At 69.5% G+C, this 14,709-nt stretch overlaps 4 protein-coding genes across 4 annotated transcripts; 1 reads left to right on the top strand and 3 right to left on the bottom strand.

Moving 5' to 3' along the window:
* Window positions 1–1,731: 1,731 nt before the first annotated feature.
* Window positions 1,732–3,769, top strand: FA09DRAFT_344899 (hypothetical protein). The gene has a single exon (XM_025744664.1). The coding sequence runs from the start codon at window positions 1,907–1,909 to the stop codon at window positions 3,527–3,529; it is 1,623 nt and encodes a 540-aa protein (XP_025601068.1). The 5' UTR covers window positions 1,732–1,906; the 3' UTR covers window positions 3,530–3,769.
* A 49-nt stretch (window positions 3,770–3,818) lies between these two features.
* FA09DRAFT_336192 (hypothetical protein) lies at window positions 3,819–5,522 on the bottom strand (the record flags this gene model as incomplete). Its single annotated transcript, XM_025743857.1, has 3 exons — window positions 3,819–4,190; window positions 4,244–4,534; window positions 4,965–5,522. The coding sequence occupies 3 exons, from the start codon at window positions 5,520–5,522 to the stop codon at window positions 3,819–3,821; spliced, it is 1,221 nt and encodes a 406-aa protein (XP_025601067.1).
* Window positions 5,523–5,545: 23 nt separating this feature from the next.
* On the bottom strand, window positions 5,546–8,487 carry FA09DRAFT_336191 (hypothetical protein; the record flags this gene model as incomplete). The annotated part of the gene is made up of 4 exons (XM_025743856.1): window positions 5,546–5,580; window positions 5,648–6,056; window positions 6,109–8,088; window positions 8,140–8,487. The coding sequence occupies 4 exons, from the start codon at window positions 8,485–8,487 to the stop codon at window positions 5,546–5,548; spliced, it is 2,772 nt and encodes a 923-aa protein (XP_025601066.1).
* Window positions 8,488–9,404: 917 nt separating this feature from the next.
* FA09DRAFT_336190 (hypothetical protein) lies at window positions 9,405–13,944 on the bottom strand (the record flags this gene model as incomplete). Its single annotated transcript, XM_025743855.1, has 2 exons — window positions 9,405–11,335; window positions 11,394–13,944. The coding sequence occupies 2 exons, from the start codon at window positions 13,942–13,944 to the stop codon at window positions 9,405–9,407; spliced, it is 4,482 nt and encodes a 1,493-aa protein (XP_025601065.1).
* Between the last annotated feature and the right edge of the window lie 765 nt (window positions 13,945–14,709).

The following is a 14,709-nucleotide window of genomic DNA, read 5'->3' as shown; positions in this document are numbered from 1 at the left end:
AGAAAAGCTCAAGCGCACCAGCACGCAGCGCAAAGCTCGGCACATCCGCACGCTTGGCGTGCGGCGAGCGCACGCACCCCGCCCGCATGCCGCAGGGTGCAGGCTGCGGCAGCGCAGCGGCAGCATGAGCGCTGCCGCCGACCGCCGAGGTGTGGCTGCAGCAGACGCAGATCCGCACAGCAGCGCTCTCTGATGCGCGTCCAAACGCGTCCGCCGGCCGCCTCGCCAAGTGTGCTTCTCCTCGCCGTCAATTGCCCGCGCCGCAAATGGGCAGGAGGAGAGGAGCCTCGGCGAGGAGGAGAGCGACTCGTGTGCGCTGCCGGCCGCCTTCGCGCTGCACGCTTCGCAGGCAAGCATGCTCGCGAGCCGGTCTAGGCTGCGCCTGGTGCTCGCCTGGCGCGCCTCATGCTGCTGCCAGCCGCTGCGGTCTCGGCGGCGCCCAGGCTTGGGAGCGGGTAGCGTGCAGCCATCGGCGCCGCATGCTGCTCTCACCACAGGTGCCCGCCGGCGCGCCGAGGCCGCTGCGGCGAGTGCCCCTCTCGGCGCCCCCTCTCGGAGCCCCTCTCTGTCAGCGCTCCACCGTCACTCGGGCCCTGACGATCCCTGACGTGCGGGCGATGCGGACAGCGCGGCCCTCGCGCTCGCGCTCGCCCGCACCCTGTCTCGGCGGTCGTCGCTGCAGAATATTCATTTTCGCTGCAGGGCCTGATTACGCATGGCATGCCGCCTGAGCGCTGTGCCGCGCCAGAGCCGCAGACCTGCGCTGCCGGATCCGAAGGCGGCGGGAGCTCCGCACCGGCGCATGCAGGCGCCCATCTCCGCCGCGCGTGCGAGTCCACCGCACCTGCGCAGGCACATCCGCTACGGCGAGGCACAGCGCCCGCGCCTGCGCTTGTTGCGCGCTGCGCTCTGCAGCGGCCCTCCAAACAGACGCAGCAATCCGCGGCACGCAGCAGCAGCGCAGCAGATGCAGCCGCAAGAGCAGCACCGCGCACACGGCCGCCACGCCTCTGCGGCGTGACGGGTACGCAAGGGGCAGGCGCCGCGCCGCAGATAGCCTGTCGCTGCAGCCTGTCGCGCACGACACCTGCCCTTCTCGGCGGGCCACGCCCCACGCGGCCCCCACCACATCTCGCGCTGCAGCGAAGCAGCCTCCAGCACGCAGTATGCGAGGCAATGCAGGTGCAGCATCAGCCGCTCAGCGTTCAGGTGGGACCGCAGCAGCAGCAGGAATGATGCGGTCGCGCCTCGGGCTGCGCGAGACAAGAGACGCAGCGGCGGGCAGGGCGGAGCACGGCGACGGCGCCTCGGGCAGAGGGCGGCAGGATGGCTGGCGTGCGCTCCAACGCCGCGATGCGGGTGCGGGTGCGGCCGTGCGGCAGCAGCGGCACCTCGGGCCGGGCGTGCGCTCCTACAGCAGCAGCAGCGCAACGCAAGCCCGGCAGCGGTGTGGACGCTGCCGCCGTGCCCGGCTCCGTCGCTTGCTGCGCGGGCGCTCAGCTGTGCTGCTGCCGCACGTCAGCGCGGGCGCAGCGAGCGGCGAGGCCGAGCCAAGCCTGCCGAGGTGCAGCAAGGCCCGAGGGTGCGGCGCCCGCCTTGCCGGCGTGCCGCGCCAGCAGCCCAGCAGCCGCGCCATCCGCGTCCGCTTCCGCTCGGCGCTCGCCGCCGCCGTCAGGCGATGCGCGGCCCGCCTCATAAGGCAGGCGCCGCGTCCGGAGGCGCTCCTCGCCGCCGCTTGCCGATCATCTGGACATCCTCTCCACTCGCCGTCTCCGCAGTCGCCGTCGCCGTCGCCGTCGCCGCTCCATCTCCTAGCCCCCATCTCCATCCGCACGCACGCACGCCTCTGGCAGCCGCACCTTGCCGCAGCAGCATCGCGCCCGCCGCCTCGGCCTCGTCGTCCACGATGTGGTCCATCATGACGCCTCCCACCTCGCCCGACAGCACGGCGCCGTCGGGCAGCGGGCTGGCGCTCCAGCCCGTGCGCTCCACATCGCCGCCAGCACAGCGCTCCAAGCTCGGCTTCTTCCGCAGCAGCGCCGCCAGCGCCGGCGGCCGCAGCGCCAGCTACAGCGCCGCGTCGCCGACGGCCAGCAGCAGCAAGCTGGCGGCCGCCGCCGCACCGTCGACGCCGCCGCAGCCGCCCTCCGCCAACTTTGGCTCGCTGGGCCGCCGCACGCGCCGTAGCCTCACGCTACCGCGCAAGCTCTCCATCTCGAGCATGCTCGACTTCGCGCTGCCCACCGCCGTCGAGGAGGTCGCCTCGTCGTCCTCCACTCCGGCGCCGTCGCCGCCCGTCGTCGAGGAGAGCGAGGGCCCGCGGACGCCGCGCCGCAGCAACATGCCGCTCAACGGCCGCGCCCGTGCTTTCTCGCTGCGCTTCCAGCGCCGTCTCTCCGTCGTGCGCTCCACCGTGTCGGACCCGGAGTGCAGCTCGGCATCGGCGCCGCTGCCGGCCGCCGCAGAGGATGTGCGGTCCGCGTCGCCTGCCAGCGCACGCGCATCGTCTTCCGACGGCAGCGAGGGCCGCCGCCTCTCGCACCGCCCGTCGATCGAGAGCTTCCAGTGCCGCGGCCTCGAGGACGACGAGGCGCACTACAGCGACGGCTCGGCGCACTACGAGCGTGCCGCCATGCCGGGCCTCTCGTCGGGCAGCGCCGAGAACGACCTCGACGGCCTGGGCATGCTCACGCCGCGCGTCACCTCGTACGCCGACGCCATGCTGCGCATGCAGGACTTCACCTTCGCTGCGTACGACGAGCAGCGCGAGAAGGCACTACCCTCTGTCGAGCCGCTGTTCAACGTTCGCGCCTCGTCGAACCAGCCCTCGGCCCTCAGCCTGCGCCGCCGCAGCCCGTCGCGCCTCGTCACGCCGCCGTCGCTGTCGAGCATCGCCACGCCGGCACGTCCGCCGCGGCCCGACTCGATCCGCTACGTCTCGCCGTCGCCGAGCTCGGTCGCCACCTTCTCCGTCGCTTCGTCGCTCTCCGGGCACGACGGCCGCGAGTCGATGGACGGCGACGACGCTGCGTCGCTCGTGTCGTACAAGGCCGTGTCGTGGACGGCCTGCCCGCCGACGCCGCCGTCGTCGCTGCGCCTGCGTCTGCGCTTCTTCGGCCGTCTGCCCAACAGCAGCCTCTCGCCGCCGTCGCCGAGCACGCCGGCGCCGATGAGCCGCAGCAAGTCGGCGTCCGACGAGCAGATCGTGCCGACGCCGCTGTCAAGCGTCTTCATCCCGAGCTGTGCCTCGGGTCTTGAGCTGCGCGAGCTGCTTGCTGAGCGTCTCGCGACCAAGGGCATCACGCTCTCGCCGCGCAGCCTCTCCGTCTCGCTGCGCCTCGGCCTGTCCGCCGGCTCCAGCTCGGCATCACCCACGACGCCGACTGCGCTGGGCCTCGCCTTTGGCTCGCCCGCCGACGGCTGTGTGCGCCAGCTCGACAATATCGACGCGCTCTACGAGCAGGGCCTCCTCGACGACGACGAGATCGACGTCTGCATCCGTCCCACCTACGAGTCGTCCTTCTTCTAACTCTACCTCCTCACCTTATGCGGTGCTTTCTCGCCACTGTCTCCACTGCCTTGCTACTTGCCTCCTTCCGCATCACTCCTCGCTCGCTGCAAAGCGCAGTCCTTCTCACGCATTACCCGCAACTCTGCTTGAGCCCACGCACGTCTGTTTACCCCCCATCTGCAGCGCATCATACATCTCTGCGCAGCCGCTCTTCCCTCGTCACTCTGCCTCCATTCAATACCACATTTGATCTGCCAGTCCAATTTCGTGACGCGGTGCGCGGGGGTGACATGAACGAGGCAGGCCATCAGGTCCACGCGGGACTGACGGCCTCGAGGAACGAGACGCTCCACGGCCCGAAGCAGCGGCGAGAGGGTGGGTAACAGGCATTGGCGGCGGCGAGCGCCTCGAGCAGCGCCGCGCAGCTGCGCGCCGGGTATGTGAGGCGCTCGACGGCGGCGGGCATCGACCACGGCACGGCCGTGGCGCCGCCGACGCTGCCCTGCTGCCGCTGCTCGTGATGCTCGGCGACCTCGTCGGCAGTGAGGTCGCGGAAGAAGACCTTGGACGCCGTCAGGACGACATGGCCGCTCTCGTCCGGAGAGCTGGCGTGCAGGATGCGCGACAGGCGTGGGGTTGGAGACAGCGACAGCTGGCACGAGGCGAGGAAGAGCCAGAGCTGGAGGCGAGGCGTCAGCAAGAGGCGCATGTCATGGTCCGCGGCGTGCTCACCATGGCTCGAGGACGGCCGGTGTCCTCCTCCTCGACGACGAAGTGGCGCGCGGCGTGTGCTTGCGAGAGCTGATAGAGCTCGTTGGCGGCCAGGATGGGAAACAGCGATGGGCACGCAGTCGCGACAGACTCGGTGATCGGCAGGAGCGCTCTCTTGTGCAGGCGGACGGAGGCGTCTTGCAGCGCCGGCGGTTCCGGCGACGACGGCTGCCCGAGCTCGAGGTTTGGCGCTGCGTAGCCGAGCGCGACGCCGCACGCAGCGCAGTGCAGGTCCCAGAGAGGCTGCGAGGCCTAGAGGGTGATCAAGTGTCAGTGGCATTCGGAGCAGCGCAACTGCGGTGCGAGCAATGTGTCTCCCGTGAGTGACCCGGCTGTCAACGGCTCTCTGACAGCCGAGTGTATGTAAAGAGACAGACAATGTGGGACTGTTGGTATCAGCCGATGCGACAGCCCCGAAGGACCGCGCCCGCCTGCAATCTCCACGTCTAATCAGGCATAAGGTGCGAGCTGGTCACCGGGACAGGCCCAGCTTGCATACCTGCGTACACACTGCAGAGCAGCGCCGCGGTTCGCAGGCCGAGAGGCTGTCCGTGGTGCACAGCTCAGCACCAGACCAGAGGGACGCAGAGAAAGCACGCGCGCCGGTGGGTAGTCCGACGTCGACCTTCTTTAAGTCCGGAGCGAGAAGCCGAGCCAAAGACAGAAGCCGCGCCGCACTCACATCGCTGGATGTCGGCCGCGACTCCATACGCAAGCTGCCCGCCGACGCGCACGCGCCAGGCCAGGCGATCAGCGCATCAGCGACCCACGCGTCGCCATCGGCGATCCTGCGGCCCTCTTCCATGCCTTCGCGCCCGCGCGTGACGCTGACGTTGATCTCCTGGTCGTCGTGGCACATCCACGCGTCGATGAGCTCCTCCCAATGCTGCGACGGTAGCGCACGATACGTCTTGGTGCCGCTCGAATCGATGATGACTTCTTGACAGGCGTCACACGCAAAGTGCGAAGGCAGCCTGCGCTGCAGCACCTCGGCTGACAGCGGCGCAGAGAGCAGAGCGTCTGATGTGCCTCTTTCCGAGTGTGACGCCGTCTGCAGCTTGAATGCGAAGTGATCGTCGCCGAGCGTGGCCGAGCCGCTCTGTGCCGCCTCGACAGGCACCGGCAGCAGGAGAGACGCCGGCGCGGCACTCCCATCCGAGACCGAGACGCTCACAGCCTGTGACTGGCCACCAGCGCCCGTATCGAAGGAGAGTCGCGACGCTGCAGAGTTGGTGTCCATGCTGCAGATGACCGACACCGCGCCTAGCTGTCCATGGCACTCGGCGATGTACGCAGCTCTGTCGTCCATGCCGGACGCGTCAGGGCGTGCCGTGGCGAGCTGCACGCCGCGCTCTGCACACTCACCAGGTGCGGCGCGACTGCTCGACGCAGCAGCCGCAGTCTCGCCAGTGGAAGCCTCACCTGGCGCTGTGTGCGCAGTGGCACTCTCCGCCGGAAGCACCCGTGGCGTCTGGAGCGGTGTGGCAGAGTCGGGAGTGTCGAGGACGGAGCTTGATTGCTCTAGGTCCAGAGCCTCGGGCACCTTCTTGCGGTAGCTCGGCGACCGCAGCGGCAGGCTCGGCGAACCAAGAGGAGAGCGACCGGCGGCGTCGAGTCTTGTGCGTGCAGCGCTGACAGAGGAGAGACGAGCCGTGCCGCGGTGAGACGGCGGAGCGGCATCTTGCCCGTCCATGCGACGCGTGCTGGCCAGCATATTGAAGAGCTCGTCGTCTTCGTCGGCGTGCGACGCCGCGTCAGGAGCGTCACCAATGCCCTGTGACTCGCTCGTCAGCACAGATATCTGAAGTCCGACGCACAGCACTCACCAGACCCATCTGCGCCAGCTTGCTCTGGCGGCCCTGAGAGGTGTGCGGCCGCTGAGCGGTGCGCGGCCTCATCTGGGCCTGCTGGTCAGAGAAGCGCATCTCGTTGGCGGCGCGGATGCCGTCGAAGAGTGGGTCGAGGTCTGCTGCAGTCGGCCTCGTCTTCTCCTCGCTCTTCTCGAAGGTGTATTCGGACATCGATGAGCGCGGCCCACTCTCCCGCCCCTTCCCCTTGATGTCGAACGTGTGGTTCGCCGCACGCCGCAGAGACTGGAGCGAGCCGCCAACGCTGAAGCGACGTGCGAGGGAGTTGCGCACGGCAAAGGAGCCCACTGGCGACCGAGGCGCGGGAGCTGGCGCCTGAGTGGATGAGGAGGCCTGGCTGCTCGTCACAGGCGCAGCACGCTGCTCCTCCATGCGCCCGCCACGGGCCAGGCGCTCGACGACGTCTTCGAGCTTTGCATCGCGCTGCAGTCGCGGGCTCAGCGCGACGCGCTGGTCGTCCAGCTGCGGCACGGCCGAGTACAGCCTGTCGATGCTGCTCTCCACAACGCGCAGATCCTGGCTGGTCCGCGCAGCGTACGCAGAAGTTGCCGACGACACCTCTGGGCGCTGCATCTCCGGGATCGCCTCAGGCCGGCTCTTCTCGTCCAGGAGCAGCTTCTTCTCCTCGCGCGAGCCCGAAGGCAAGTGGCTTGCGTAGGCCGGCAGGCTGGCGTTGGTCGAGGATGCACTCAGAACGCTGTCGCGTCTGGCGGCGTCGTTGAGCTTAGCCGTCGGCGAGCTAGCGCCGGCAACAGCGGGTGTGGTCCATGCACGCAGGCTCTCCTCGCTGTAGCGCGGCGGAAGATGCCCGTGCGTCGTCACAGATCCCGACTCGCGCTTGAGACTGGGCGAGCGATGCTGGATGCGCTCTTGAGCCAGCGGAGAGTTGGCCGAGGCCAGTCTGGGACTCTGCGCCAGCGCAGCGTGTGCCTGACTGCCGGTGCTGTGCATGCTCAAACGGGAGCGTGCACGGACGGGCTCCTCTAGCATCATGTCGCCATTGAGGGACGAGGTGGTGCTGCCATGCCGACTGCGGCTGCGGAACGACAATGACGGCGAGTCGAGGATCGAGCGAGGGTGAGGCTGGACGAGACGCTGTGCTGCCACGAGCTCGCGTGTGATGCCGAGAAGCTGCGAGAGCTGCTTCCAGTTGGCCGAGTCATCGAGCGTCCCGGACGCAACATCGGCAGGCGTGTTCCGTGCCGAGCTGAGCGTGCTCTGCGCCGGATAGAACGGAGCGCTGGTTGGCGGACTTGGGGAGTGCAGCAGCGGGCTGCCGCGGCCGTTTGCCATCAACGGCGAGCCTGCGGGTGCGCGAGGGCTGCAGCGCAGCACGAGGTGACCCATGAGCGAGTGCAGATGCGTGAAGACGTCCTGCTCGCTCTGCGCGGACTCTGCGAATGGATCGCGCAGCTCTTCGCGACTGGCGCTTGGGCTTGAGTACATCGCGCTGATGTTGCCGGCGCTGCCTTGCCTGTTCCGCCGAGTCATGCCCGGCCCACTGATCTGCGAGGCTCGGGCCGTCTCAGAGCGAGTCAGACTAGTGTCGCCGTCCGCTGAGCCGCTGTTGCCGCCCGAGGCAGCAGGCTCTCGCACGCGATCCAGGCCGGAAAGCAGCGCAGCGAGCGCAGTGGCCAAATTCAGGTTGTCGAGTGCCGGCGAGCCAGTCGAGGGCCCGGGCGCAAAGGAGAAGCGGTCGAGCTCCATGTTGAGCTGCTCGATGAGCGCGCTGAGCTCCGGACTGCTCTTCAAAGCGCCCGGCGCGCCGCGACCGGCAGACATGATCTCAATGCTCTTGGCGAGCGATGCGATGCGCGAGAGAGATGTGCTCTCTTCTGGCGCCTCGGCCGAAGCACCCGATGCCATGCTCTCCAGAAGAGACTGCAGAGCAAGCACAGTCGCGTTGTGCACTGCAAAGAGCGTGCCGCCAAGGTCGGACTGAGGGCAAGATCAGCAGGCCGCTCTGCCGACTACACCGCACGCACTCACGAGCAGCACATCTGGCGAGACGAGCTCTTCAGTCTCGTCGCGCAACTCTTCCAGCACCTCCTCGTCGCCCTCATCTGCGGCGCTGGGCTCAGCGAGCGCCTGGTCCGTCTCTGCGCCGAAGAGGGAGCCGAGGCCCGGCGCCGCGCTGAGCAGCTGGCCCGGCAGCGGCTCGTCCTCGGGCTCGTGCGTCGGCGCGGCAGGCAGGATGTAGGCGTCGCCGTGCTCGGGACGGAAGATGGTGGGCGACGAGGGCGCGCCGGCCAGGAGCGGGCTGCGCGGCGCCAGCCCCGCCGACGCACGCAGGGCCCGGTCGCTGTAGCGCGGCCGAGCCTGCTCGAGCAGCGCCATGACGAGAGCTCCGGGGACGCGCTGCTGCGGACTAGATGCGGACAGGCACGCGCTGTGTGCGGATGGTCACGGAGCGTATGAGCGTGAGCTGCGGCGCGGATAGGAGTGTCGGGGCGCAAGCTGTGGGGATCGTGGTGGAGTGGAGGAGAGGAAGGAGCGGCGCTTTGTGCGCGGACCGCCGGCTCTTTGGCCGAGACGCTGGCACGAGCGGCGCGCGCGGCTCGCTCGGCCTCGGTCGCCGTGCCCCTCTCTCGCTTGTGCCCCGCTCCCCGTCGACGCCGCGCGGGGTGCGCGCCTGCCTCGCGAGCAAGGCGCTCGGCTCTGACGTTGCGAACCTGGAAGCTTCGTAGCTGCGTGCGCATCACTGAAGGCAGTGCAGGGCCTGTCCCGGCCCGATATGCCCTTCCGAGAGAACTTCTCTCCGAGGCCCTGATCGGCCAGGCACGCGCGCTCGAGCCGCCTGTGCCGTCGATCCGCTCGGGCCGGCTGCGCGGACACACTTCCGCTGCGACGGCGGCGACCAGCCAACGACTACTTGCCGTTCCGCACACAGCACACAGGCAGAGCTCATCTGGGTCAGATTGCGACAGAAAGGGGGTACAGCGGTATATGCAAAGAGGAGAGACGAGAAGGTGATGACCCCGCGCGGCGAGCGGCGAGATGCAGAGCGGACCCGGGAGACGCGAGCAAGCGGCGGCAGAGGAGAGTGAAAGGGGACGGTGGACGCACAAGAGCTGTACTGGGCGAGAGCAAGGGGGCAGGGGTGACGAGGAGAAAGCGGGGAAGCGTGAGCAAGGCGAGAGCGAGCGAGGGGCTAGAAGATGCCGGAGAATCGTGCAGGCATCGTGATGGAGACGAGGCGAGGAGAATTGCGTGAGGGGCGCGGCGCGGCGCCGAGCAGGTCGCTTTTGGCCAGCCTATGAGAGGATCGCCCACGGCTGCAGCTGCGGCGCATGGTCGGCGTCCCACCAGTCGAGGGGGTCGTCCTGGCTCTTGCGCTTCTGCGACGTGCGCCCGTCGCCGGCAGCGCTGCCGCCGCCGGCCATGATGGAGCTGAGCAGGTCGTCGGGGCTCGGCTCGCTGTCGTCGCTGCTGTCCATCGGACTCGTCGACAGCGGGCCGCCGACGCCGCCCAGGCTGGCGGCCTTCTGCAGGATCATCGAGCTCGTGGCCGACGACGCCGTCGACGACTGGTTCGAGCCCGACACGAGCTCCGGCGTCTCGGCCGGCGGCTCGTCGCCCGAGACGAGCCTCTGCGCGGCCGACTCGCCGCCGCCGAGCAGCGTGGCAAACTCGGACGGGTCCTCGATGTACGAGTCAAAGTCGAAGAAGTCGACCTCGACGGCGGCATCGGCCTCGGCCTGCAGACGTGCGCGCTCCGCCGCCGCCTGGTCGTCGGCGAGCTGCGTCTGCTGCCGCGACGGGCTGCCGCGCGCAGCTGCCGCCTGGCCGTGCGAGGCCTGCGGCGCTTGTGCGCCCTGCTGGCTGGACATGTCCGAGGCGCCGTTGCCCACGATCGAGCCCTGGCCGAGCATGGACAGCAGGTTGTCGAGCGTCTTGCCGTCTGCCGTCGACGCGGACGCGTGCGAAGCCGTCATGGCGGCCATGCCCGACGGATCGGCAGCGCTGTTGGAGAAGAGGCCCTGCCACGCCGACTCGGCAAGGCCGGCCGGGTCGCTCTGCGCCAGCTCGGCCTCGCGCTGCCGGCGCGCATTGAGCGCAGCCTCGGCCGCCTGGCTGGGCGACTGCGCCGTCTCGGCGCCGCCCTGCGCGAGCGATGACGGCGACGCTTTTGCGACCGCAGCCGCGGGTGTCGAGCCGCCGGCGGCCTTGCGGCGCGCCTCTTCCTCAGCGATCTCGCGCTTGACCTCGGCCATGATGTCGGCGCTCGTCTTGGCCTTCGACTTTGGCTCGTCGGCCGTCTTTGCCTTCTTTGCTTTTGGCTTGACGGGCGCCTTGCGGCCCTTGCCCGCGGGCGGCGAGGCGGCCGAGATCTGCGGCGACTCGGCCTGCAGCTGCGGCGACTTGGCCTGCGGCGACGCACCGGCCTGCTGCACGCTCGCGACGGCGCCCTTGCCACGCTTCGTGGGCGGCGGCTTGAGGTCCTCGACGCGCAGGCCGCGCTTGATGCCGTGCGCAGCGAGTGCCTCCTCGGACTCGTCTGGCGTGGCCGTCGCCTGCGGCTGTGCTGGCGTCTGCGATGCTGCCTGCGCCGCCTGCGCCTGTGCCTGAGCCTGTGCTTGGGCCTGAGCCTGCGCTTGCGCCTGTGCCTGCTGCGCCTGGGCATGCGCGGCCTGCTGCGCCTGGAATTGCTGCTGCTGCTGTTGCTGCTGCAGAAGCGCCTGCTGAGCGTGCATCGCCTGCTGCTGCTGTTGCTGCTGCTGCATCTGCTGCGCCTGCTGCTGTTGCTGCATCTGCTGCTGCTGTTGCTGCATGGCACGGAAGTGCTGCTGCTGAGCTTGCTGAGCTTGCTGGGCTTGCTGCTGCTGAGCTTGCTGCTGCTGCTGACGCGTGCGCTGGCGCTCGGCGGCGAGCTCCTGCAGCAGGTAGCTCGTCAGGTCCGGGTTGTGCGTCTTGACGAAGTTGATGCAGCGGTGGATCTGCATCTTGAGCTTGTCGAGGTCGCTCAGCGCGAGGATGCACTTGCGCTGCGGCAGCATGTCGAGCTGGTCCTTGAACATGTACGCCATGATCTTGAGGCGCCGCGCGCCCTCGAAGTTGCCGTTGATCGCGTAGAACGCCGGCAGCAGCGCGTTGACCGTGTCGAGGATCGTCGTGAGCTGGCCCATCTGCGAGAGGATCTGCTCCTTCTCGTGCTCCGAGAGGTTCTCCTTGACCTCGAGGCGTGCTGCAGGAGGGCAGTGTCAGCGGACGGTGCAGGCATGTTCGTCAGTAAAGCTGCTCACGCCGCGTGATCTTGAGCTCGGCGTCCACGCGCGCCATGGCCTCCTTGGCCTTCTCCAGCTGCTCCTTGCTGACGGGCGTCGGCTTCGGCAGCTCGGTGCCGGCAGGCGACGGCTGCGCGCCGGGCATGCCGTGCTGCGGCTGCTGCTGCGGCTGCATGCCCGTGTTGCTCGGGCTGAGCACAGAGGCCTGCGGTATTTGCGGCGACGTGGCGGCGCCCGGTGCGGGGAAGCGTGCGGCTGGGTTCGCGGCGGCGTTGAACGGCTGCTGAGCCGCGCCTTGGAACCCTCCCGGCTGCTGCTGGCCCTGCGGCGCGGCGCCGCCTTGCTGCTGCTGTTGCTGGGCCTGCTGCTGTTGCTGCTGCTGCTGTTGTTGCTGCTGCTGGGCGAGCTGCTGCTGGCGCTGCTGCTGACGCTCGCGCAGCTGGCCGAGCTGGCCGCTCTGCACGATGAGGTTGAACTGCTCCTGCGTCAGGCCGAGCGCCTGCAGCTGTGCGGGCGTGAGCTGCTGCGGGATGTTCGTCGGCGGCCCGCTGAAGCTGCCGTTCGGCCGTCCAGGCTGCTGCGCCTGCTGCTGGCCGGGAATCACGCCCTGGGCCTGCTGCGGCGTCTTGAGCTGCTGCTGTTGCTGCTGTGCCGCTTGCTGCTGCTGCTGCTGCTGCTGCTGCTGCTGCTGCTGTTGAGCGGCCTGCTGCTGCTGTTGTTGCTGCTGCTGTTGAAGCGCCTGCTGCTGCTGTTGCTGCTGTTGCTGCTGCTGCTTCTGCTGCGCGGCCTGCGCCTGCTGGTACTGCGTCTGAATGGCGCGCACCCACACCTGCTCAAACGGAGCAAGCGAGATGCGGTACGCCTCGGCGACGTGCGGCGCCAGCTGCGTGGGCAGCTCGAGGCCGGCGGCGATGGCGCCCCACGCATTCTTGCGCTTGACGACCTCGCTGCCGCCGCTCGACTGCACGAGCGTGTAGAAGCGGTGCATGTCGAGCGGCCGGTTCGCCACGCTGGCCTGCGCCGCGCTCGGCGTGCCCTGCTTGACGTGCAGGTCGTAGAGGGCGCGCAGGAACTGATCGGGCTTGAGCGTCGGTATCGACGGCTGCACGGGCATCTGCGCCGCCTGCTGCGGTGGTGCCTGCTGCTGCATCGGGTGCGCCGGCTTGCCGGGCTGACCGCTGGGGCCCGAGACGCTGCCCTGCGCAGAGGCGGGCCGCAGCGCCGGCGACTGCAGCTGCGGGTTGGCGCTCGGCGGACGAGGCGTCTGCTGTGCTTGCTGCTGCTGCTGGGCCTGCTGCTGCTGAGCCTGCTGTTGTGCCTGCTGCTGCGCCTGCATGGCGGTGGCCTGCTGCTGCTGGCGCTGCAGCTGCGCGAGACGCTGCGCCATCTGGCCCTGGATGGCCTTGGCGTTGTTGATCTCCTTCTGCAGCGTCTCGCGCTCTGCCGGACTGGCCGAGATCATCTTCTGCTCGAGCTCGGCCACGCGGTTGCCCGCGGCGCGCACGACCTGCATCATCTGCTGCGGGTTGTTCATCGCCAGGCGCTGCTGTGCCAGTGCGTTCGGCTGCTGGCCCGCCGGCTGGCCGGGCTGCTGCGCGAGCGGCTGCGGCATGGCCTGCTGCATGTGCGGCGTCGAGCGCTGTGGCGGCGCCTGCTGCTGCTGCGGCTGCTGCTGCTGCGGCTGCTGCTGCTGCTGCTGCTGCGACGGCTGCGGCTGCGGCTGCGACGGCTGTCCGACCATCTGGGCGCCAGGCTGCGCCGACGGCTCGCCCGTCTGGCCCTGCTGTTGCTGCTGCAGCATGCGCTGTTGCTGCTGCTGGTACTGGCCGATGGCGTACTTGAGCTTGTCAACCTGCGCCTGGTCGAGCTGGCCCTGACGTGCGCGCTGCACGGCCGCCAGCAGCTGTGGCGGCAGCGAGTTGACGTTGAGCGGCGGCCTTGGCTGGCCCGACGGTCCGGCGACGGGAGTGGCGGCGCCTTGCACGGGAGAGCCCTGCTGCCGGTTCATCGCGGCAGCCTGCGACGCGGCAGCGGCAGCCTGCGCACCCGAGACGATGCCGGCCTGCTGGCCTGCCGGGCCGCCGAGGCCCTGCTGCATGTGCTGCTGCATGCCCTGCGCCTGCTGCTGCGGCTGGAACTGCTGCGCCTGCGGCATGACGGCGGCTGCCTGCTGCTGCGGCGACGCCTGCATCGGCATCTGCCCCGCGCCGGCGCCCATCAGCATGGCCTGCGCCTGCATGTGCATGGGCAGGCCGCCGGGCATCTGGCCGAGCACGTTGGGGTTCATGCCCTGCATGCCCGGCTGCTGCTGCGGCTGCTGCACGCCGCCCTGCGCATTGGCGTGCTGCTGCTGCAGAAACTGGCGCACCTGCTGCTGGGAGAAGCCGCCCGCCTGCGCAAAGCCCGGCATGGTGCCGGCCAGGTTGCCGTAGGACTGCTGCGCCTGCGCCTGCGGCTGTCCCTGCATGCCTGCCTGGCGCTGCTGCTGCTGCTGCTGCTGCTGTTGCTGCTGCTGTTGCTGCTGGGCGAAGACATTGTAGAGGTTGGGATTGTTCCCGTTGAAGGCCATCGCGGGCGTGAGCGCGGCGGAAGCGCCTAGACGGAGCTAGCTGACCGTGCGCACGCAGCCGCTGAGTGCAGGCGCGGCGAGGAGAGCTGGTGTAGGGGTGGAGCAGTAAGCAGAGGCGACGTGCGTCCGTCGATGGCAGACACTCACCGGTGAGACGCAGGCCAGGGTCTTTGGAGTGCGGCAGGCGGGGGGTGCGAGCGCGGATGCGATGCGCGTGTCTCGAGAAGCGAGACGGGCACGAGGAGCTCAGGCGCTCGGCATGCGCCAGGGTATGGCCAGCTCGTGCAAGAGTGCGGTGGTGGTGCTGCGGTGCGCAGGCTGGCGAGGCAGCTGACGCAGCCGGGCGGGCGCGAGTGCGAGTGCGACGCGCCTGGCTGGGCGCGACGGGTGGAAGCGGGCCGCAGAGCAGCGGCTGGCACGAGCAGGTATAAGCGCTAGGAGATACGAGATGCAGCGTAGATGGCGATGCGACGAGACGAGGTACGGCGAGGCACGGCAGGTAGAGGCCGAGAGAGGAGAGAGGTGTGGGAGCGCGGCGCGGCGGCGTGCGGTCACGCGGCGGCTCGCGGCGTCTTCACGAGAAGAGCGCGGAGGGTCTGGGAGCGGCGCGGATGACACGGGCAGCCACGGCGGCACTGCAGACGGGGCGGATGAGAGGAGAGGGGATGGTGAGGAGCGGGAGATGGCGTCGCCGTCGTCGACGAGGGCCAGCGAACACAACCGCCGCTGCTGCCCGGCGGCGGGCGCGGCGCGGCGCGGGCAGCG

The sequence above is a fragment of the Tilletiopsis washingtonensis genome, assembly GCF_003144115.1.
Source record: "Tilletiopsis washingtonensis strain MCA 4186 unplaced genomic scaffold FA09scaffold_2, whole genome shotgun sequence".
NCBI classification, from domain to species: Eukaryota; Fungi; Basidiomycota; class Exobasidiomycetes; order Entylomatales; genus Tilletiopsis; species Tilletiopsis washingtonensis.
Note: the sequence above shows the minus strand (reverse complement) of the source record. Positions and strands in the feature narration are given on the sequence as shown.

Bases quoted from the DNA above. Each gene is read 5' to 3' on its own strand.
- FA09DRAFT_344899 (XM_025744664.1), top strand. From the start codon at position 1,907: ATGTGGTCCATCATGACGCCTCCCACCTCGCCCGACAGCACGGCGCCG.